The sequence below is a fragment of the Crocodylus porosus genome, unplaced genomic scaffold (assembly GCF_001723895.1).
Source record: "Crocodylus porosus isolate Cpor-Errol unplaced genomic scaffold, CroPor_comp1, whole genome shotgun sequence".
Taxonomy (NCBI): Eukaryota; Metazoa; Chordata; order Crocodylia; family Crocodylidae; genus Crocodylus; species Crocodylus porosus.
The window spans coordinates 33,411,591-33,435,534 of NW_017728907.1; the positions used below are offsets into that span (position 1 = coordinate 33,411,591).

At 42.1% G+C, this 23,944-nt stretch overlaps 1 protein-coding gene across 3 annotated transcripts in view; it reads right to left on the reverse strand.

Moving 5' to 3' along the window:
* FNBP1L (formin binding protein 1 like) overlaps nucleotides 1–23,944 on the reverse strand; it is a 67,357-nt gene that overhangs the window by 34,771 nt on the left and 8,642 nt on the right. For all 3 annotated transcript variants that reach the window (XM_019531093.1, XM_019531091.1, XM_019531092.1), the window contains exon 2: nucleotides 7,391–7,506. In XM_019531093.1, the coding sequence (XP_019386638.1) occupies nucleotides 7,391–7,506 (116 nt within the window). The remainder of the gene's footprint in view (nucleotides 1–7,390; nucleotides 7,507–23,944) is intronic.

The following is a 23,944-nucleotide window of genomic DNA, read 5'->3' on the forward strand; positions in this document are numbered from 1 at the left end:
CCAAACCTTGTCAGCTTCTCTTTTCAGATGCAGTGGGTCCATGAGTCCCCTATTTTGCCACGGGGGTCACGCAGCCCTTTTGTTACCTTTGCTTACAGGCTGGGATGAACTTTCCTTGTGCTTCAAGGATCGCGTCCTTAAGGAGCAACCACTCATCGTGAACTCCCCTCTCTGTTAGATCCTGGTTTCTCAGGACTCGACAACCAGCCTCCTAAGTTTATGAAAGTTAGCTTTCCTAAAATCAAGGATTTCTGCATTGCTGACTGATTTGCCAGCTTTGCGATGGATAGAGAAAGTGATTGACTCATGATCACTGCCTCTCAGCTTCCCTTCAATTCCCAGGTCGCTCGCTAAATCATCCTCTTGGGCCAGGACCAGATCCAGGAGCACCTTACCTCTTGTTGGCCCATACACTTCTTGAGACAAGTACAGTTCATCAATGTAGGTGAGAAAGCTACATGACCAATCAGATTTGGCAGAGTGCTCCTCCCATGAGATATCAGGGTAGCTGAAGTCACCCGTGACAACCATGCATTGAGCGCCTGTAGGGAAGTGTATTGCTCCTTCACATAGAGAGCAACACGATTCCTCCTGTACATGGTATAGCCATCTATACCTGTGGTCCTGTGGTCCAGTCATAGGTAGAGTCCTACCAGGTCTCTGTTATTTCAATGAGATTGTATTAATTTTTATTTAGCAGGAGGGCCAGTTCCTCCTGTTTGTTCCCCAGGCTCCTGGCATTTGTTAAGTCTGCCATCAGAGGTCCTAGGCCTCCCAGTACAGTACAAGAGTCCTGTCCCTGGGCTGAGGTAGGAGTGAGTTCCATTGGGAATTCATTTGTGTTCCCTGTCCTGAATGACTTATTAATTCTGAGGTTGTCACTTGGTGTGTTTGCACTGGTGGCTGTCTGCCCACCCCCCGCAAGCTTAAAGTCCTGTCAAGCAGGTCAGCTATTCTGCCAGAGAAGAGCTTCTTCCCCACTGCAGTGAGGTGCAGGCCATCCCTTCCCAACAGACCAATGCCTCCACCTCTGAAGTGTGCGCTAACTGTCAAAGAAGCCAAAGCCTTCGCAATGGCACCAGCACTGCAGTCTTCTATTGACCTCATCAATGTGCCCAGGACACATAACCAGGAGGATTGAGGAAAAAACTACCTGCACCCCCAACCCCTTGCGCCCCACCCCCAGAGTCCTTTAGTCACTCATAACCTGGCTGGGATTGCTCCGAGCTGTGTCATTTGTGCCCACATGGATGAGGAGCATGCAGTAGTGATCAGAGGGCCAGACAAGTTTCAGGATCCTCTCAGCTACATCCCCGATACAGGCCCCTGGGAGGCAGCAGACCTCATGGGCCAAGGGATGAAAGTCTACTGAAAGTCTACTTATATTGAAAGTCTCCTTTCATGGTATATGCAGCAATACAGTGCTTCCACACACTTGATATTCCTTGGGAAGACTATACTTTAAGGGGATTCTGATTTCATAGATTTTCATAGATTTCATAGACATCAGGGCTGGAAGGGACCCCAGAGGATCAGCAAGTCCAGCCCCCTGCCCCATGGGCAGGAAGTCAGCAGGTATCACAGGATCCCAGCAAGATAAGCATCCAAATGTGTCTTGAAGGTGTTCAAAGTAGGTGCTTGAACCGCTTCTGGTGGCAGTCTATTGTAAACCTCAGGGGGCTCAGACAGTAAAGAAGTTCTTCCTTATGTCCAGCCTGACTCAATCGCGGCGGAGTTTGTGACCATTCAACCTTGTCATCCCTTGGGGCACTCTGGTGAGCAGATGTTCCCCCAGAACCTGATGAACACCCCGATAAACATCTAGGTGGCCATCAGATCACCCGAGCCTGTGCTTTTCTAGACTGAAGAGTCCCATGGCTCTCAGCCTCTCATCATAAGTTCTGTTTTCCTGACCTCTGATCATGCACGTGGCTCTCTTCTGCACCCTCTCAAGCTTCTCCACATCCTTTTTGAATTGTGAAGCCCAAAACTGGACGCACTACTCCAGCTGCGGCCTCACCAAAGCAGAGTACAATGGGAGAATGATGTCCCACTGTTTGTTTGAGAAGTATCTATGGATGCAAGCCAGCGTTTTGCTCGCTTTACTAGCTGCAGCATCACATTGAAGGCTTATGTTCATCTTGTGGTCAATCATGACCCTCAAGCCTCTTTCATGTAGTGCTAACCACTGTAGGACTGCCAAGCCTATAAGCATGCTACAGGTTTTTCCTCCCAAGGTGGAGAACCTTGCATTTTTTGGTGTTGAATATCATCAGGTTGTCATCTGCCCATTTCCTGAGCCTGTCAAGATCTGCCTGGATCACCCTCATGTCCTCAGGTGTGGATGCTTTACCCCAGAGTTTGGTGTCGTTGGCAAACTTGGCCAGTCCACTTCTGACACCAACGTCCACATCACTGATGAAGATGTCAAATAGTATAGGCCCTAGGACAGAGCCTTGAGGGACCCAAATGGTGCCTGCACACCAAGATGATTGGCTTCCGTCAACCACCACCCTCTGGGTCCTACCACAGAGCCAATTCCCCAGTCAGCGGACTGTGGTGAGGTCAAGGCCGCAGTTAGCCACTTTTGCCAAGAGGTGATCATGGGATACCAAATTGAAGCCTTTTTTAAAGATATATGACATCAATCTCTTCTCCCTTGTCCAGGTGATAGGTCACCTGGTCATAAAAGGAAATGAGATTGGTCAAGCAAGACATACCTGCAACAAACCCATGCTGGCTATCCCTCAGGATATTGCCGTCAGCTAGGCTGTTAAGGATGGCCTCTTTGATAATCTTTTCCAAGACCTTCCCCGAGATAGAGGTCAGGCTGATGGGCCTGTAGTTTGGCGGATCTACTTTCCTCCCTTTCTTGAAGATAGGCACTACACTGGCCCTCTTCCAATCTTCAGGCACTTCACCAGAGCGCCAAGAGTTCTCAAAGATTCATGCCGGGGCTGAGCTATGATGCTTGCCAACCCCTTGAGTACCCTGGGGTGTAACCCATCAGGGCTGGCTGACTTAAAGTTATCCAGCCTGTCAAAGTGTTCCTTCATGAGATCAGCTTCGATGGAGGGCAAGGAATCTCCCTCACCCAGGCCTCCCTGACCCATAGTGGGCCCAGGCGTCCCATGGGACTGATGAAAAACTGATGCAAAGTACCCATTTAGCAAGTTTGCTTTTTCCTGGGCATCGGTTGTCAGTTGTCCCATCTGGTTTAGCAGATGGGACAACTGCTAAACCAGTCCAATGTTGCCCTTGTTTTTCCTCCAGCTCCCCACATATCTAAAAAAGGACTTTTTATTATCCTTGATAATTGTAGCTAGCTGGAGTTCCATCGCAGCCTTGGCTGTCCTGGTTTGCTCTCTGCAGATCCAGACCTGCTGATATACTGAAAGATTGGTGTTCAACCAGTGAATCATTCTGATGAACAATGATCATGATTATACCATGTTTAATTTAACAACTTAATAACTTAACAGAGAAAATATTCAATTTAAAAGACTGTATCAATCCTAGAAAATGCTGTAGTGGTAGCTGAGTTTACAAAACAGAATTTCTTTGGAATATTAAGAGCTCATGCTTTGGCTCTCAAAATATCACTAAAAAATGTGCCACATCTACATTTGGATAATAATCAGCAACCTACATTTTCAACTCCCATCAAAGAAAAACTGACTTGAGAAACAAACGCATATGGTCATAATTTGCATTCACAAGTGAATGTTTAAGCTTGCTAGAGAGAATTAAAATAACTTCTCCAAGTTTCTATAAATAGCAATTTAGGTAAATGTCACGATTAAAAATATACATTAACCTATTTGAAAAACAAATCAAGACAGTATGTGTGCTTTTCAGCAGAGATTGAGCAACATCACAATTCATGAAAAAAGTCTTTATTTGACTCAGGTCAGCTAGATGTTTCCAGAGATCATATCTCACTAATGAAGGGCAGAGCTCACCTAGACTCCACAACTAGAGTGGCTTTTTCCTCCTCAGGTCCAGGCTGAAGAAGCTGAACAAATTTAGAAAATTTGCATAGCATAATCAAAAGTTGCAACCCCCACACGCAACAGTGTTAATGTGAAAGGTAATGTTCTGCACAGAACACAAAGGGAGTCAACCTCTGGAATTGTCTGTAATTCACAAGGAGGAAGTAAACAAAACGGACCTTCCCCTCTCCCCTATTGATCAACAATGGATACTTGCAACAAAAACAACATCTGATAATTCAGTTCCAAAGATTCAGTGGGAACCCCATGGCATATAAGAAAATCAACTTCTTTCTCATTATAAATTAAATGAAATATGCATACAAGTGTAATTCATTTTTTAATATACTTTGTGTATAGCTGCATCTGTTCTTGGAATTTTGCAATGATCAACAACATCCTTATTCTCTAGTTCAGCAGTTTCCAATCTGTAGTACATGTACCAACAGTGGTATAGACAACCTGTCAGTGGTACACATTAACATATTTATTATAATTACTTTATAAGACAAAAATTTGGTGGTAGTACTTAAGGATGAACTGAAAAAATTGCTGATGATACTTAAGGTTGCATCATTTTAAATTGGTGGTGCACAATGTCAGTTTGGGAAGCGCTAGTCTAGTTCACTGACAACATATTTTAATAACATGAGTTTTACCAAAACACTTATTTTTATATTTTCTCCTCAGTAAATATGCTCAAACAATGAAAAATTAACTGGCCTCAATATACAGTAAAGTGCTTTATAGCTTAGAAATGTCATTGTAAAATTAAGAAAGGAACACACATGAAATGCAGACAAGTCAACGCAGACAAGTGCAGGATACTGCATCTAGGGAGAAGGAACCAGCAACACACCTATAGACTGGGGAACACCCTTTTCATCAACACGGTGACAGAAAAGGTTCTTGGAGTCACTGTTGACTCCAGGATGAACATAAGCTGCCAATGTGTGGAAGCAGTCAGTAAAGCTAACCACACCTTGTTGTGCATCTACAGATGCATCACAAGCAGGTCCAGGGAGGTGATCCTTCCCCTCTATGCGGCATTGGTCAGGCCGTAGTTGAAGTACTGCATCCAGTTCTGGATGCCGTACTTCAAGAGGGATGTGGCTAACCTTGAGAGGGGTCCAGAGGAGGGCCATTCGCATGGTCGAGGGGCAGCAGGCCAGGCCCCATGAAGAGAGGCTATAGGGCCTGAATCTATTCAGCCTCCACAAGAGAAGGCTGAGAGGGGACTTGCTGGCTGTTTACAAACTCACCGGGGGGACCAGCGGAAATCGGGGGAGGCTCTGTTCCCCTGGGCTCCACCAGGGGTTATTAGGAATAACAGCCACAAATTGTTAGAAAGAAGGTTCAGTCTGGAAATCAGGAGGCATTACTTTACGGTTAGGGGTGCCAGGCTCTGGAATGGACTCCAAAGGGAGGGGGTGCTCTCTCCTACCTTGGGGGTCTTCAAGAGGAGGCTGGATATTTGGCTGGGGTGTTATGATCCCAGCACTCGTTCCTGCCCGAAGCAGGGGGTCGGACCTGGTGATCTGTTTAGGTCCCTTCCAACCCTAAGCACTATGAAACTATGAAATCAGTAAGGTGGCTCCCAACTAGCAGGCAGTCAGAAATAAAGCTTCAGTTACTTAAGCAGACAGAGTACTTGTTCACACTGCATGGAAAAAAAGATTTTGATTCTGGACATAAGTTGGTTTCTCATTTAAACCAACAACCTGCTCAAAATGGGCCAACAGTGAGCCATGGAATGATGCTGCACTCTGAAACACTCACTCTTTTCTGAAATCCTTATGTTCCTGATGTGGAGAACTGGGAAATATTTGTGGGTTTTTTGATAAAATAAAATATGCCTACACTGTATCTACATAATAGTATCCTGCCTGAATCCACAGTGCCAGATCAAAAGGGGTTGTTAAAGACACCAGAAAGAAGAGGTAAAGCACTGGCTTAGACAAGGAACATTCTCTAAAAAACAAAAGCCAGGTTGAAAGAAAGGAAGAGGGGCTCCCCATCTCCAACCCTTGGAAATGAGCTGTTTTTGCCAGTGATAGGAAGAGGGACATCAATAAACCAGCTTTTGAGAGAGGGAGGAAGAAGTTGTCAGTAAGTGCAGACTGACAGGCTATGACGTAGAGGCTGCAGTGAGCAAGCTGTAACTGATCCTTAAGGGAACAGGGTCCACCTTCATGGCTAAGGTGGTTTGACAGGAGAGGCAAGCATAGCTCAGAAAGTATATATACACAGGGGTCTCTTATGTCCGTTGCTGTACGCTTGTTAGCAAGATAAAGGCCACTAGTTCTGGAGAAACTGGGCACATCTACATGAGACGTTTAATGCATGGTAGTCTAATAACCAGTAGCATGCCAGGCAAAAACCATGCTAATATGCTACTGCGCAGTAAGCATCACTAAAAAACCACGCGCCAGTACTACTGCTCAGTAACTCTAGTTACTGCGCTTTAGTTAGTGCTTCATTAAGCAAGTACTAAACTCAATACACAGTACTACTGCACATTAATGAACATGTAGACATGCCCACTGTATCTGTAATCACAGCAAGCTATTAACAGTCTACAGCAGAGGTTCTCAAACTCTGGTCTGCAAGCTCCATTCAGGGGGTCCGCAGAAAGGTTGCGGAACAATCGAAAATATCTGTACTTGTAAGGTAAGACTACTGATATTAAAATATGAGTTGTGTGCTTTGATTTATAGAACAAAACAAAAGTTTATTAAGTGGTCCGCCAAGACCCTCAGCAATTTTCAAGTGGTCCGCAAAAAAAAGTTTGAAAACCACTGGTCTACAGGTTCCCAAGGGAAAACACTTGAGCATATTAAGGACTCAAGTGGCCTGTAGGTTCTTATCCCAAAACACACTGAAGAGACAGACCAGGCACTTGAAAGACGTGTATTCAGGGGACTGGAAAAGGGCCTCCAAAGACACAGACGTCCAAGGTCTATAACAGCAGTCCAAATTCTAACACAGAGCAACAAAGCTCTGAGAGGAATAACTATTTCACCCTTCTGCTGCTAAACTTTGTTGAACAGAGGATAAAGAAGTGATCTAGCTAACATTATGAAATATTCATTTATAAAAAAGAAAGATAATAACCAGTCAAGATGTATCAGTGGTTTTTGCAAAATAGTACCAAGATCCCATTGAATCCATCTTTCCAGTTCAAAGATTTAGGAAAAAATGGCTGTACGCCGCATTCATAACACCGAAGATGAGAAAAGTCTGTGTGTTGTAAAAAAGCAACTATGATTTAATTCATATGACGAATAAAAAACAGACTGAACCACAGAACCATGCATATCAATCTGCTAACTGATAACATAATTCAAAGCAACTGTTGCTGAATAGGATTTTTTTTCTTTACAGAGACAACAACTTACCTCAATTGTTTTGCATAGTTTTGTTCAATCTCTATCCTTTCTTTCACAAATTTTGCATATCTCTCCAGGAAGTCAATGCCCCATTGGGTATGCTTGTCTAAGTTATCAAACTGATCCTTTAAAACATAAAGAAAGAAACATAATTAGTTTCAGATGGTAAAAAACATGACTAGAAACAATAGATAAGCTCATTTATTTATTTATGAAGTTGTGGTTTTAGGGCACATTAAATATTTACAAACCACTTACTACAATGAATATAATAAGGCTGGTCAGATGGATATCAAAATCCTCATACATCAGAATACTCACAAACTAAAATTATGTGTGTAGACACAGCTTTAGCTATTAATGTAAAACCATTTTACAACTGTTGAATTTTAAAACTATTCACACTTTTTTAATAAAAAGTAATCATAGATAATAAAGTCATAATAGATGCTAGCTAAAGCCTTCAGACAGAAATCAAGACGACTAGACCACAGTGACAACAGAACTTAGAAACTCAGTAACAAATAAAAAAGATAACTTCAGAAATTAAATCATCAAAACCCCAATAATTTTACAACCTCCAAATCTGAATTTTCACTATTATTAATTTACAGGTAACAGAGTGAAAATAAACATTCATTCAAGGAAAGCAGAGAATGCCAATACAAAACATGGGTTTGGGAATAAAATATTTTTTAAAAAATGATATCAAGTAAAACCAGTAAGATATAATATAATGAACTACAATGCTCATTTGATTTTTATACCAAAAATGTCAAGAGGAAAAGCCTAGGATTTGTGTTTAAGATCATAATGTTAATTGTAAAAAAAAGTTAAAATAATAATGGGAAAGAAAGCAAAGAGGTAAAGAAAAGGTTAATTTTCCCATCCCATATTTATAAAGTTTCAGTAAAAAGTATTAAGGGTTTTTTTTTCCATTACCTAAAGCTATGTATCCCTGCATGCATGACAACTTCAATTCAATATCGTACCTCAGCTTAACAAATCATGTCAAACTTTGGTATTAACAACTTTACTTTTCTTATTTCAATGTATCCTATAGTGATTTGAAGTTGCATCAAAAAGCACTGAGGTACACTGCAAATAGAAGACTTAAGCAACATGGTATTGATTGAAATGGAGGTACTTAGAAGATACTGTCATGAAATACATCACGGTTGAGCGTGAAAGAGATCAAACAAAATATTATAAACTTTGACTAATGTAAGGAAGAAATTTAAAGTTAGAGTTTTTCTCAAACCTTCTTTTACATTTTGTCTTTGCTGCAGTGCCCTCAGTGTACCACGCACTGTTCCTAGGGCCTTGTTACACAGTCATTTTAGATACTCTTGGAGCTCTTAACCCCTGGATTGTCCACACTAACCTGAAACTAAAGCACACTTTAGGAGGCTTAAAGTTATGCTACTCAGGGAAGGTTTATCTCTGATCCATGTTACCCAGCTCAAGTTCCATTAGTGTGTGGCCACTCCCCACAGATGAACTGCCCAAGTTGCACCGCTCCAGCATCCCAGCATGCAGCGTCCCCACGCTCACTCCCCTGTTCTGTGTACAAATTTCCCATCCCCTGAACTCTACCGCCCAGGAGGCGGTGTTGGTACCAAGCCAGCACACCCCCTGGCCCTCGGGGTCCAACCTTCCCATCCGCAGGGGTACAACCCCACACAAACAGCCTGCAGAACACATGCCAGATAGCCAGGCTGCAGGGCAAGGACAGGTCCAGGAGTAGCATCTGGGGGTGAGGGCAAAACGAGGTAGGGGGCCAGACTGGGTCCCCATGAGCTGGGGCTTTTTTCCTGAAGCAGAGGTAGTAGCTTCCCCAAAAGTGCCTTGCCTCACCAATCCCACTTCCCAAGCACCCTGGAAAGGATGACCAGCACCCTCCACACCCAAATGCCAAATCCCAATTAAAACATGAGACCTTCTTTAATTTACTTCCTCTTTATTTCTTTTTAATTTTCTTTTTTTACTTTTTATTTTATCTTTCAGTGGCTGATTTCCTTCATTTCACCACTCTTCCCCCACCTGTTGTATTAACTCGCAACCTTCCAGCTTCATGTTCCCACCCCCCCACTCCCCCTCAACCCTCCCCCCCCCAGACCAGGGATAAAAGCCTGCCCTGGCTCACCAGCTCTGTAGTGGCAACTCACAGCTCTGGCTCCTAGTCAGACCCCTGCTCACCAACCCTCTAGTGGCAAGTCACACTGTGTAGGTAGGGTCAGTCAGAGAAGGTATTTGGCTTTAAGGTGTGACCTAACACTAACAGTGATCAATATATGAGCAGCTCAAAGTACAATGTGTAATAAGGCCCTGACATAACAAGTGTGCGCCACACTGGACATATCAAAACAGAGTCAGCTTTTACTCTAAATGCTTTGGTCATTTGAAATCAGACCTTTATCACTGTTTAAACAGTGGTCTGGTTTTCTTAGTGGTGGCTTTTTTCCGGGACTTAATTATCACTGCTTGTAAGCAAAAAATACAACTTTCTCATAAGCCTTGCTCTTTTATATTCTGCTCTTGTTCTTTAATTGCTTTGACAACATTATCCTTGCATCCAAATGAAGCCCCAATAAGGTGCTTTTGGTGCAGAGCCAACAGTCAGTCATTAAAAGGACTTCCTTCAGTGAGCAGCAGAACAATGCCTTTGCTGTCCTAGTTAGGCTGCTTACTCCACTGCTCTGATTTGCTGCCAAGGTTTCACTAACACTCTGGAACAACAAACTGCTAATGTTTTAGAACACATAACCAAAGAGGATGTCTTTCCCATACTACAGAAACCAAGTAACAAACAAATCATTCAGAAATCAATCAATGAAAGTCAATTCCCTGATATTGAGGCACTCAAAGGTGAATATGAATAAATGAGTACTAGCATGCATGGCCATTACACTTTCCACCATTGACAAAAGAATCCTAACACACTAATTCCTTACTGAAATGCTTTTCCTAATTTGTTCGCTTCACCTTTGTTTATCTGACTAGAGGCTGCATGCTCCAAGCAAGGCAAACTTGTTTTTCTTCAGAGAGAACAATTCTGCATACAGCAAAACAAAAATTGCTGCAAGACAAGGTTCCAATATTTTTTAAAAATTGCTTACAGAAAGTTCCATCCATCGGCACACCTTCAATGGCTCTATGAAATATTATCTTTCCCATTTTAAAGATGGAGACACAAAGGTTCAGATTTCCCAAGCTGTTACAAGTCCTCTGTTAAGAGCTGGTGTAATAGAACTTAAACCTTGTGCTATCAGCACAGAATCTTAGCTCCAGGAGGATTTTTCCTCTTCTAGCACACCCCTTCCCTAAACATCATAAAACATCTGGAGTGCATGATACAAGGATGATAAAGACACCAGTCCTTCACTAAACCAAAAAGAGAGTGGGATCCACCCAGCAATGTTCCTCCACTCTGTCAGACAGGTGCACTAAATAAGACTGTAGTCCTGAGAGAACAATATGTGATACTGTAATCAATATTGCCAATCCAGCACATTCAAAACCAGTGAGCCAGGCCCAAAAGATGTGACTTTCTTGAAAGAATAATAGTTGCATTAATTAATAAAGCCTGGCATGAGTTAATGAACAAAATACCTTAACAGCAAATTTTTTTTTCTACTGACTTCCCAAGACAAACATACATAACTTAACACTGCATAATTACTGCTGTTTTTCCAGTAGCTCCCAAACTAATGAAACACTGTGCTTAACAGTCAAACGTGTGTTGTAGAATTTTAATTAACACTGTATGTGACATTCTATTCTTAGGTTGCTCAGATCAGTTGATGGATGGCTCGAATAGAAATTAGACTGCCCACTCACCAAATGGTATGCAGTTCAAAGCCTTAGTCATAAATGAAATAAGTTTGGCATTCCATAGGTCCACAACATGTCTGTCTGTCAAATATTCAGTAGGGAGGGTTTTAACTATCAACTAGAATAATACAATAATCATTGGGAAACATGGGTGTAAAATTTCAAGTAGTTTAGCTATCCATATATAATATTTAGATTATGAGTGATTTATATAGGTACACACTTCTTCCTCATTAGCAAATGGGGTAGCGATGAAAGTAACCAAATGGAAAGTGTGAATTCCAACTCAAGAGGTAGCAGTTCAATATTATCGATGATGCTGCAGAGAATAAAACAAGCTTTTACTAGCTAGTGGCACTTTAGTTTTTAAAATAAAAATATTTTCTATGTAAAATCATTCTGAGTTTCAAACTTTCCACTTTTCAAGTGCCTTTAATAAGATTTGCAGAGTATTGGTTGTAGCTGTATTGGTCTAAGGACACAGGCAGACGGACTTCTTTGTGTAGATGTGATATCTTTTACTAGACCAATTGAGTAGTTGGGGAAAAGTTCTTGGCAAGCTTTTGGGCACAAGCACCCTTCTTCAGGCATAGGCAGTCTAAAGTTCTGAGACCTCCAAGGCATGAAAGAAGCTAAAAGTGCAACATGATGTCAGTGAGAATGTAAATAGGTGCAAATAAGGAATAATACAATGGGGAGAGACAGGAAAGGAGGGGAGAAAAGGAGGGGGAAATAATGCCAAAGGTAAGTAAGGGAGACTACTGTAGTTGAGTTCTCCAGGTTAGAAAAGAGGCAGTCAGTGAAAAAGTACATAGCTGGAAACTAGGAAGACAGAGGTTGGAAAGGAAGGGAGGGGAGGAAGGGCAGGAAAAAGTGTAAACAAGATTTGTTTTGAAGATCAAGTTGTCAATGTGCCATTTCCTTTTTGAGGTGGTGATTGCTGGGTGCTTCATCACTGAAGATGTCTGGGACAGAAGCTTAAAACAGGAAACTGAAAGGCAGAGGAGACTCTAGCAGAGATAAGTGAACATTCCTGAACCTGAACTCAGCATCCTCCATACTGAAACTGAATCTCAATTTACTGTAGCATAAGCCTTGAGTGCCAGTCAAGAGAAAAAGACAGAAAGAAGGCTCAGAAGAGAATGCCACAGTGTCAGCAAAAATCCTTCCCTTTTCAGGAGCTACCAGCCTACCTTATGATGTTCAGTGGGTGGCAGGTGGAGGATACAACAGGCCTCATTTTCCTTCTGGCAATTTACAGCTCTTTAGTTTATCCCACCACAATTGTTTATACTATTTGAGTACACATCTGCAATTACTCAGGTCCAGATTTTTAAAAGGTGCCCAACTTCAATCATCCTTAAAACTTTTACTGATATTGCAAGCCAGGACACGTACACTCTGTAATGCAGAAGTACCAAAAACTCTGTGGCAAAAGCACTTACATTTTGTGGTAATGGTAATTTATAAATGCACTCTGTTACCAAGAAATATTGGTTTTTCCCATTCCCATCCCAACAAAAAAACAACTCATGCCACACACAGCTATGGGTTACAGCTGAAAACAGTATAGGCATAACATTATTCGATGAGTATTTACTAGAATGATTACTTGCAAGGACGTCTTTTGTTATGCTCAGCTCAGATTCTACACTGCTGGCCAAGCAACTGCAACTCAATTCAGAGCCCCCTTCCAATCGCATCAGTGAAGGAAGGTGCTTGTAGCAAATTTAAAAAACATTTTGGACTTCTCAATCCTTAGCTGCTGCACTGTCCATAGATTCTAGGGTCCTTTCTGATCTTTTCATCTCACCTCTTGCATAACACTGGGCAGAAAACTCATCCCAGCAATCTTTGTGTCAAGCACATATTTTTGTATCTTTGGGAAAAAACTTTTACCTATCTTTAGGTGAAGACTTTAACGTAAAAGAGGATCCACCACGTTGCTATACAAGTTGTTCCACTGCTTAGTTACTCTTGGAGTTCAAAGAAATCATGCCTTACTCTAAACAAAAGTTTTCTGACTTCCATCTGCAACTACTGAATCTTTTTTCTGACAGATTAAGGAACCGGATATAACAAAAAAAAATCTTTTCCCTCTACAATTAAATGTAGGGCATGATCAAACCACGTCAATCTTCTTTCGGATAAATTAAATAGAATGCATTTCTTAAGTTTCTCCATCAAAAGACAGGTTTCCCAGACCCAGCCTTATTCCTGCAGTTGTATTCTGAACCTTTCCAATTTTTCAGCCTTCTTTTTGAAGCAGAATTGGACACCATATGCCAATAATAGTCTTACAAAAAGCCGCAAAGAGGTAATGCCATCTTCCTACCTCTACTCGATGTTTCCCTGCAATATTGCACTAATCCTCTTTCCTACAGCATCATATCAGGAGTTCATGTTCAATTAGTTATCTGCCAAGACTCTAAAGACTTTTTCCAGTGTCATTAAATGTATACAGCCTTCACTCGTGTGACCTACATTCTTCCTAGATTTATGACTTAATTTGACTGTGTAAAATCATATGTTGCTCAAATAGACCACCTTCACAAGTGACCCAGGGTCATCTGGCTGACTGACCTGCATCTCATTATTTACTTTCCAGAGTTTGCCCTCTGTGAATTTTATCAATAACTATTTCATATTTTCTTCCAGATATCTGATAACAGATGAACAAAACTGAGTCAAGAAAAACATCCCTGTGGGGACCCCAAATGAAACACCCATAGTGGATGTCAACTTCTGTGATTTATCAATTAGCCAGTTTTAATCCATTTAGTATAAACTACACTGATTTTGTGCAGTACTAATTTTCTTTAATTAAAGGAGATTGTGAGGCAGAAGTATAAGTCAAGTACTTATAGAAGTGTAAGTGCCTTGTATCAAGTGACCTTTATCAACTAACCTTGCTTATCACTGAACAAATCGATTTAGTTTAATAAGACATATTTTCAACAGAACTGGTTATGCTATTATCCTTTAATTCTTTACTGACTTGATCCCATATCAGTCTTTATTTTACCAGCTTATAGTTATTCAGGTCTTTCTGTCTTCCCTTTTGAAATATTGGCACAAAATTAGCTTTTTTCCAGTTCTTTGTTCTCCGGGCTGCCTAGTTTGCCAGCCCAAACTTCCAAATCAGGAAGGGGAAGATTGCAAGCAAAATTCCAGCTCTTGCTTCCTAATTCAGCACAGAGAGCTTTCACTATGATCCACTGAACCCACCCATGTGGAGAAAGATGAAAAACCTTAAGAAGCTTCAAGCACAGGGGCAGGCAATTATTTCAGGCGGAAGGCCACACACTGTGTTTTGGCAAGTCAACAAGGGCCACGTGACAGGCAGCCAGGGGCAGACAAATATTGATTTTCTAAATTTTTTAGGGGCCCCACAAGCCAGATAGAATGGCCTGGCAGGCTGCATCTGGCCCGCGGGCCGCATTTTCCCAGCCCTGTAGCAGCTCCTTAGCAAGCAAGGAGAGAAAATACTGGGCTTGTAAGTAGAGCAAATGTTCATTCAATGACAGAAATGCTGTGTTTCATGGCATCTTAGGGAAAAATGCCCAAGCATGCAATTACGGAATCATGAAGTCTGTGGGACCCCAACTGAAATGAATGGAGCCCATCTCAAGGCTCCTGCATCAGGTTTTCTGCAAAGAACAGCCAGATGGCACTGAACTGGTTCACTCTCAATTCAGGTTTGTCATATTCTGACATAAGGATTAAAAATAAATCTATATACTTTAATAAAATCAAAGGACTGTGCCCCTCAGTCTGACCCAAGGAAATGCATTCAGCAGCTGAGGAATTACAGGTTATGCTAATAAACTCTATACTAGTACAAATTAGGAGTTACAACACCATACTTCACACCTGGCTTTATTCTTATCAAATTATTTCTTTTGAGGAAAGATGAACTACTGAAACTGTTCAGTAAATGTTTGTGTTGAGGATAAAATTATACAGCCATTTTGATATCAACTCTTGAAGTCCAAATCCTTTACCAGATGATTTTATGGAAGCCAACTCTCTCCAGGTACGCTTGTTTTAAGTTTGCAACATTTTGTGAAGAGCTGTCCAGTCTGCCACAATCACAGATTTAAAATATTGATTGCAAATGGATCTCTGAGATGTAAACAAAATATTAATAATACAGTAAAATATGTTGTACCTTAGCTTTTTTTCTTAGTACCCTGCAGGACAGATTAGGCTATGATTAAGATTACTATAATGCATTCTAATTAAAATTTAATCTACTTGTAATGATACATTTCCATTTTCTTGCTCTTTGAATCCCTTCCTGTCTATTGTTTTTCCATCTTTATTTTTCCTATCCTATTCTAATTGCTTCTGTATTTGATTAATTGCTTTATCATTTTTCTCTCTTCTTGCCTGTTTATTTTCATAATTACAATTTGGTATTCTGAGCCCTCTTTTGTGCAATAAGCCACTTTTGATGGAGCTGGATGTTTTCTATTTGGAACATGTTGAGTATTTTATAGCCGAAACTTAACTAAGGATTGTATTTATAGAACAGGGAGAAAGTAATTTTGTCTCTTGTTTTCTAGGAACTTTGATTTGTAGGCTCAAAACACTCATCAGCAAATTGTGCATTTATCTCTGGAAAGCAGTGCAAGTACTGTTGTTCATGCTAAATTCAGTTCCCCAAACTAGACATTATGACTGATTCTGAAGTACCAATAAGGTAGAAATGGACTTCTTGCCACTGATGTCTTTTATTATGTTATCTGAGTTAAACAGATACAAACAAAGCAGCGATACAGAAGAAAATTGATAATGGATGGATAAAAATGGTGGGAAGTAGGTAAAACATGCACACAAAAAAACTAACTGGAAGAGAGTTTAAGTACAAATTAAATGAAAAATTAGCTGCATCTGATGACATACGCAAATATTAATTTCAGACAGATAAACTCAGATTCAATGAGACAAGTCAAAATATTTTAAAGGAAAAAAACTTGTGTATGCACACAAACCATGAAATAAAATGTTGTTTTAATATAAGGAATCAAACATTCCTATACCTTATGATGTATGATGCTTACATCTGTGTAATATAATAAACTACATAAATCCCAAGTAAGTTAGGAAATATTTAAGAGGCTGCTGAAAGCCCAGTCATCCCCACCTTAATGACTCCTGGACAGGTATTACATTGCAAGAAGAAGGTTGAAAGCCACAGCTTTAGTTCAGCTGGAAACCAGCTACTGAAGAAGACTAGCTTATCAGAGCTTTTGTGGAAAAGGTAGAGCCGGCAGGAAAGGACTGCCTTGTTTGGCTACCAATAGCTGAACAGAGCTCTTGGTAGCAGTGGAAGCACTTGGTTTCTTGGTACTTTTCAGAGTATAGGTGGGGCACAGCCCTGTCTGAAGACTAAGCCCATAAGGGGTGTAAGAGTTTGTTCAGTTTTTATATTGGACTTCGACTAGCCTGGAAGGGGTGGAACTCTTCTGGGATGAACACAGAAAATTCAGGTCATATCACCTTGAAAAATGTAGCTTGAGCAGATCAGCTGAAAGACCAGGAGAAGGCTGCAGGAAGTACCACAAATTGACTTGCCAGAAAAGGGTGCAATCACAATTTGGCTTGCATCTGGAAAGTAAACTGAGACACTACCATCTTCCTGAGTCTGTAGACAGATCCCCTTGCGCCTCAACTACTGCTTTCCATAGCTGCAGTGGACTGAAGGTTGACTAGTCTTGTCAGATTTTGCTTCTGCAATTGAGAACCCAATATGCAACACTGAAACTGAAAACTAGGTCAAGTGCTCTGTCCTATAACAATAATGACAGTTTTAGCCTGATCTAATAGCAGGACTGTTCCAAAACTAAGGTAAGAAATTATTGCTATACCCTCAATTCTCCAAATGAATATCTCTATCTTCCCCTCTTTTCCAGCAGTGAGAGGGGATTAAAAGGCTCAAATGTTTTCAGACCCCTATTAAATTTAAGTCTTTAAAGATCAGAGACTAGCAACCTGGTATAAATTCTAGCACAAATATCTTGGCCCTTTCTAGAATTTTGGGACAGGATTTGGCTTCTCACATAGGCGCTGCTCCTGGACCACAAAGGCCATCATTTCCCTAATGACTAATTGTGAGAGTTAGAACACTGATGCATAGGTAGGTTCATGTTAATGGGTTTATTATCCTTTTTAAAGTGAGATTTTATAAATCTGGGACTTAAACTACAAGGCTAAATGTAGAATGCCCTTCTAAAGAAAATGGAAAGAGACTCATAAAGATCTGAAAGAGGAGAGAGGGGAAAAATACAAGTAGATGACTCTTCAATAATGCACTGTAATCTAGTCTGAGAAAGCAGAGTGAAGTGAGAGAGAACGATATGGAGCTAGCAAGAGAGACGTGCATGAAGTGCATTTAGAACAAGACCCATAATAATAATAATACCTAACAAATTTATTCCTAGAGAGTAGGCAATCCTGGTAAAATGATCTCATTCATGTTTGAAGAACCCAGAAACAGATACAGTAAGTACCACAGAAAAGCCCATCAGAAAATTAATAATTTTGTCTTCAAAGCAGGGTTTAGCTAGCCCAGTTATTCAGGGGGCTGCATTGTCAAAAATACTCTTATGTGTGTTGTGGTCTTTAGTTCTTTGCAACAGAACAGTTGATCCATTTTTTCTTTTGTAATGCAAAACGAGTGAAAGCTAATAGCTGGCATTTTCCAAGGGGTGCTTTGAGTCTAAAAAAGGTGAGAACCAGTGGGCTAGCATTTAATAGCCTTTGGGCAGGGGGCTGGACTCGATGATCTCCCAAGGTCCCTTCCAGCCCTAATGTCTATAAATCTATGAAATATAAAAGGTATGGGAGCTCAGATACTAACCATAAGAAGACAAACTATTGAATCATCATTCAATAAGCAAGTACCCTACATCTTACTAAGACTGGAGTCCTGTGGAAATATAAAATGTGATAATGGAATTACAGACTGTACCCTAATGCATCTGCACAAGGAGACTGAATGGACAAGAGGCCTCAATACTGATATTTTTAAACAGCTGACTGACTGACCCTTGCACCATAATCACATTTACTCGAATCCAAGACACGGTATTTTCTTCCATTCAAAATGGGGGGGGGACCCCCATCTTGGATTCAAGTACAGGGCTGTGCCAGGACCAGAGCTGCTGATGCTGCTGCTGCCTGGCTGGGGCCAGGATGGCTCATGTTGCAAAGGAGTGCAGAAAAAATCATATGGTACAGGGGGAAGAAGTGGGGGTGGGCATACACAGTGCCCAGTGGTAGAAGATGGAAGGGAACATGAGGAAAACCATATAGTAGCAAGGGAGCTGTTGTAGCTGCATCTCCAGTTCTGGTCCTGATTTGGGCCAGGGACCAGAGCTGCTGCTGCCAGGATGGGCCAAAGCCAGAGTCATCATGTACTCCATGCCCTGGGCCAGAAATAGAGCCAGAACCACCAAATAGGGTAAATGGTTGCAGGAAGGGGCAGGTGGTAAAGGCAACAAATGGCGGGGGGGGGAGAATATTAGGCCCTGGGGGTGGCAAAGGGCAGGAGTTGGGCTGCCTGACCCCTGCCACAATGGCACACATTTAAAATGACCCTCCAAATAAATTCTGTGCATGGAAAATTATAACAAATATATAATTTCTATGTACAGAATCTAATTATTGAGTTGTCTTAAATTCAAAATCATTTTGGATTTGGGCAAATACAATAATGTTCTTAGCAATTTTTGTAATTTCCTAGGCTCTAAAAAAAAAAAGTATACAAATTGGTGCAGCTGGGACCTTTCTATTCCCCACAGTGATATATCACTTATGCTCTAGTATAGTAAGATATAGCATCAGTAGGTTATCATCCTTTGCGGACCAGTATTAAAGGGAGATGGCACAGTGTGCCAATGGATTTCACACACATTCTCTGAAAGCAGAGAATATCTTGGGTTGCATTTCAGGCTCTGGGAGCAGATTGGAATCTGCTGATGAATTTACAGAGTTTAAAGACAGAAGAGACCAAATCACTTAGTCTGATCTCCAGTATATTGTAAAGTACTGAATTTCACCTAGCTACCTTTGAACTGAGCCCAACAGCTGCTTTCGCAAAAGCATCCAGAAAGGTAGCCAGTCTTAACTATCTCCTGATGTCTTCAAATCCACAACTTCATGTGGCACTATTTTAATGGTTAGCCACCCTATCTGTTAACGTTCTTATTACTCATTCGAATTTGGCTGGCCATTAGCTCTTGTACTCACCAGGTGCATCTACACAAGATTTTTTACTGTCCAGTAAACTAATCTACTGTGTAGTAAAGCTTCACCATCTATACATGCACAGCATTAACTGCTCAGTGAATCAGTCTACTGCATGGTTGGCTACTACCTGTATATACACATAGTAAAGCAAATTGCTCCTGGTCAGCCCAGGCTTACCAGGGGGCAGAGGAACTGTCTCCTCCCCCAGCCAGCTGCCTGCCTCTCAGCCCCCTGCCCAGGTCAGCAGAAGGAGGGTGGTTTTACCTGCCCTGAATGTTCCTGGCTCCTTCAGCTGGGCAGCACACAGGGCTGCAGCTGGAGTGTGTGATCTTGCCACAGGCCCTCCTAGTCCAACCCCACATGTTCTTCCTGGAAAGAAAAGGGCATTGGGACAGTCCCAACTTCCCAATATGCCTGTTTCCAGGAGGAGTATGCAAGGTCAGACTGGTAAAGACTATGGAAAAGGTGTGCACTCCAGGTACAGCCACTTCCCAACTGCCTCCACAGGAGGCACACAGGGCAGTTCTACCTGGCCACAATGGCACCCACAATGCAGCACCCCTGAAAGGGTCTCACAGCACCCCAGTTGAGAGCCATTGCAGTAGACTGTATGGAAACTATTCTCCTAAACGGGTATTTATACTATTCTCAACCTTCTAGTATGAGCTACTTTTATCAAGGTAATGAAACAAACCAAGCAGACTCCATTGAAATTCTGACTCGCATTACTGGGTGAAGTTACTAATTAACATTACTGTGCAGATGGCTGCACTAGCAAGAACATACTCTTACCTATTACAGTGTAAGCTTCTTAAGATAGACTAATCAGACAAAGCCTGATTTGTCTAGCTTATCTCACAATGTTCACTTTAAGTAGATGGAGTTTCCTAAGCAGGCAGTTGCTTTCAGAAAAGGAAGCTGAAAAGACGAGAGAAATTTAGCATTTTTATTGGATTTCCTAGTGTTTGCCAGCTGAAGGTAAAATAAGCAAGACTGACCTGTAGGGTTTTGTAGACTGTTGATTTTGAAAAGGAATTAAATCCTCCAAAATTTATGAGATATGATAACATAGTCCTAACTGCTTCTTTGGAGTCATTTTACAGTCTGGTGTGGAAATAGCTACACAATTAGACTATCCACTATAGAATTCAGTCATTGCTCAGGGAAGCTTTTTCGAAAATATCCTATGCTGATTTTGAAAGTTTTAACTAGACATATATGCAAAAGATGATGGACTACACATCAAGGACTAACTGCTCAACAGACTTTTTCAAATTTGCATTAAACTACGTAAGAAAGTGAACGCAACATCCTACCCCCCACCCCAAAAGACCCTTATCCAGTTTCATAGAATCACAGAAATCATAAAAAATTAGAGTTGGAAGGGACCTCTCTGGAGATCATTTAGTCCAAACTCCTGCTCAAAGCAGGACCGTCCCCCTGGACAGACTCACGAGGTGGCTGGACCTCAACCTAATGTTGTTTAATACGGAAAAATGTAAAGTGCTCCATCTAGGGAGAAATAATCCACAACACACTTACAGGCTTGGCAGTGCTACACTGGCTAGCACCACATCTGACCAAGACCTGGGTATCATGACAGACAACAAAATGAACATGAGCCACTAATGTGACGCTGTAGCTGGCAGAGCTAATCAAACACTGGCATGCATCTACCAAGAAATCTCAAGCAAGGCTAAAGATGTCATCCTCCCTCTCTACTCAGCCTTGGTGAGATTGCAGCTAGCGTTCTGCATCCAGTTCTCGGCACTGCATGAAGGATGTCAAGAAGCGAGAGAGTCCAAAGCAGGGCCATGTGCATGATTAGAGGCCTAGAGACCAGGACATACGAGGAGAAGCCAAAAGACTTGGGACCATTCAGCCTGGAGAAGAGAAGACTCAGAGGGGACTTGGTGGCAACCTATAAGTATATCAAGGGTGTACATCAGGGCATCTGTTCACCAAGGCCCCCTGTGGGAGGACAAGAAATAATGGGCAAAAGCTGATTGAGGCTCGCTTCAGACTAGACACAAGGAAACACTTCTTTACAAATAGTGTGTTGAGGGTTTGGAACAGGCTCCCCCCAGAGCTTGTACAGTCATCCACCCTAGTGATCTTCAAAAAGCATCTTGATGCCCACCTTGCTGACCCCAGCAGTCTTTCCTGCTCAAGTGCAGGGGGGGCTGAACCTGATGATCTGTAAGGTCCCTTCCAGCCCCTAACAACATGAAACTATGAAGTTATATCATACCACCAAAGGCTTTGTCTAGCCATGTCTTAAAAACCTCCAAGGATGAAGATTCCACCAACTCTCTGGGTAACCTGTTCCAGTGTTTTACCTGTTCCTAATGAGAACCTTCTTCCTACTATCCAACCCAAACTTCCCTTAATGCAACTGGAGCCCATTGCTCCTCGTTCTGTTATCTGCCACCACTGAGAACAGTTTACCAAGTTGCTTACGGCTATCAGAACATTTGACAAAAAAATAACATGCTGAGGTACAGCCTGACATTCAGGAAACCCAGTGGGCCAAAAGAAATATTTTTTACTTGACAAACTTGTGGAAGTTAAAGAAATCATGCTTAGAGACTACTCCAAGAACTAGCGAACACCATTCAGATGATTTTTTTCAAAAATACTCTATGCTGGCTTTATTCTTTGCCTCCCAAAAGAAATGTTAGATTCTTCAACGGGAGCAAAGACTAGTCCATATGAATCCTCTGGAGCAGGCACAACAGAGCAGTTCTACACCCTGGATGTCAGCACATGAGGCAGCAGCTGTAGCAGGCTACCAGCAGCAGTGGCTACGCAGGCTGCACAACAGCTGCTATTTTGCACTCACTCCTGCCCCTACAATTTGGTGCCTAGATTGCCCCACCTTAGTTAATCCATTGCTTTAGAAAAAAACAAGTTAAAAAAAAATAACAGTCATTACCAAAGGTCTAATCCAAGGGTGGGCAAAATGTGGCCCATGGGATGGATGCAGCCCACCAGGCCATTCTATCCGGCCTGCAGGGCCCTTAAAAATGTAGAAAATTAATATTTATCTGTCCCTGGCTGCCTGTCATACAGCCCTCAATGGCTAGCCAAAACTCAGTAAGTGGCCCTCCACCCAAAATAATTGCCTGCCCCATGTCTAATCAGACCTCAGCCTAATGGTTCATCAGCCAACAGGCACACAAGGGTGTTCTGACTAGCATTGTATCAGATGTCTATTAAGTCCCCAGCCTGAATGGTCAGGTACCCCACTTTTTAAAGATGCATTGACTGGAGCAGTGATTCTCAACCAGGATGCCGTGACCCTAGGCTGCCTTGAGATCCTTTCAAGGGTGCCATGAGGTGTCATACAATGTTAGCATTGTTAGATTTACAAACATAATTTACACAATAATAAACCCAGAGATTTCAAACAGAAATCCATTGCTGTAGTCTCTTTGAGTTCACTGCAGCAGAAAAACTGCTCTACTGTTTTTCTACAGGCAAAAAAAAATCAGAAATTGAGAGCTGGCATTTTCCAAGGGTGCCCCAAGTCAAAAAAGGTTGCGAACCACTAGACTGGGGGTGCTCTACACCTGGACCCATAGCCCATGTCATCCAGCCCACAGGGCTCCCCACAGGTCTGGAAATTTGGTGGCAGGAGAGCGGTGACACCTTTTCATTACTACCAAATTTCTAGAGCCACGGGGAGCCCTAGGCCCAGCATGCAGGGCTGGACAGAGGTGGTATTGTGCCCCTGGACCCAAAAATGGCATGCAAAGGCTGGGAGGGGGCAAGGCTAGGTCCACAGAACACAATCCCAGCATACAGGGGGCTTGAGGAGACAGTGCCAGGCCTCCAGAACCCAGTCCCACCATGCTGGGGTGGGAGGGGGCACTGTCAGGCTCGTGGGGACCAATCCAGAGTGTGGGGCTTAGAGGGGGCAGTGCCAGGCTGCAGGGATCCAATCTCAGTACCCAGTCCCAGAGGAGGGTACAGTGCCAGGCCCCAAGGCCCCATCCGGGCATGTGGGCCTCAACCCAGCCTGTGGACTGGCCTCACCCCACTCATCTGGCCCATGGGGCCAAAAGGTTGAGTACCACTGAACTAGAGACAGGTCTTCAGCATAAGTCTGGAACAAGGCTCAAACTCGGGCCTCTGAAGCATGATGCCTTAATTATTATACCACCGCTTCCGAGCACTTCATGAAATGTACCACACCAAATAAAAAAAGAAAAATTTTAAAACTCACTTATTTTCCATCGTCTCAGTTTATCCTAGTTTCTCTGTCACTCGTTGAAGTTAACAATAAGAAAAACTATCACAAAGGAACAATAAAACATGTTCACTTGTTATGACAGCAAGAAGCTCTACCACAATATGCATTTTCTCCTGCTGGCTCATCAAAACAAGTTTCTTGCATTTAGTTGTCTACACGATTAAAAAGTCAGAAAAGTTCCAAGAAAGTTTTTGCTAACTGATGGTAAAAAGTAGCAT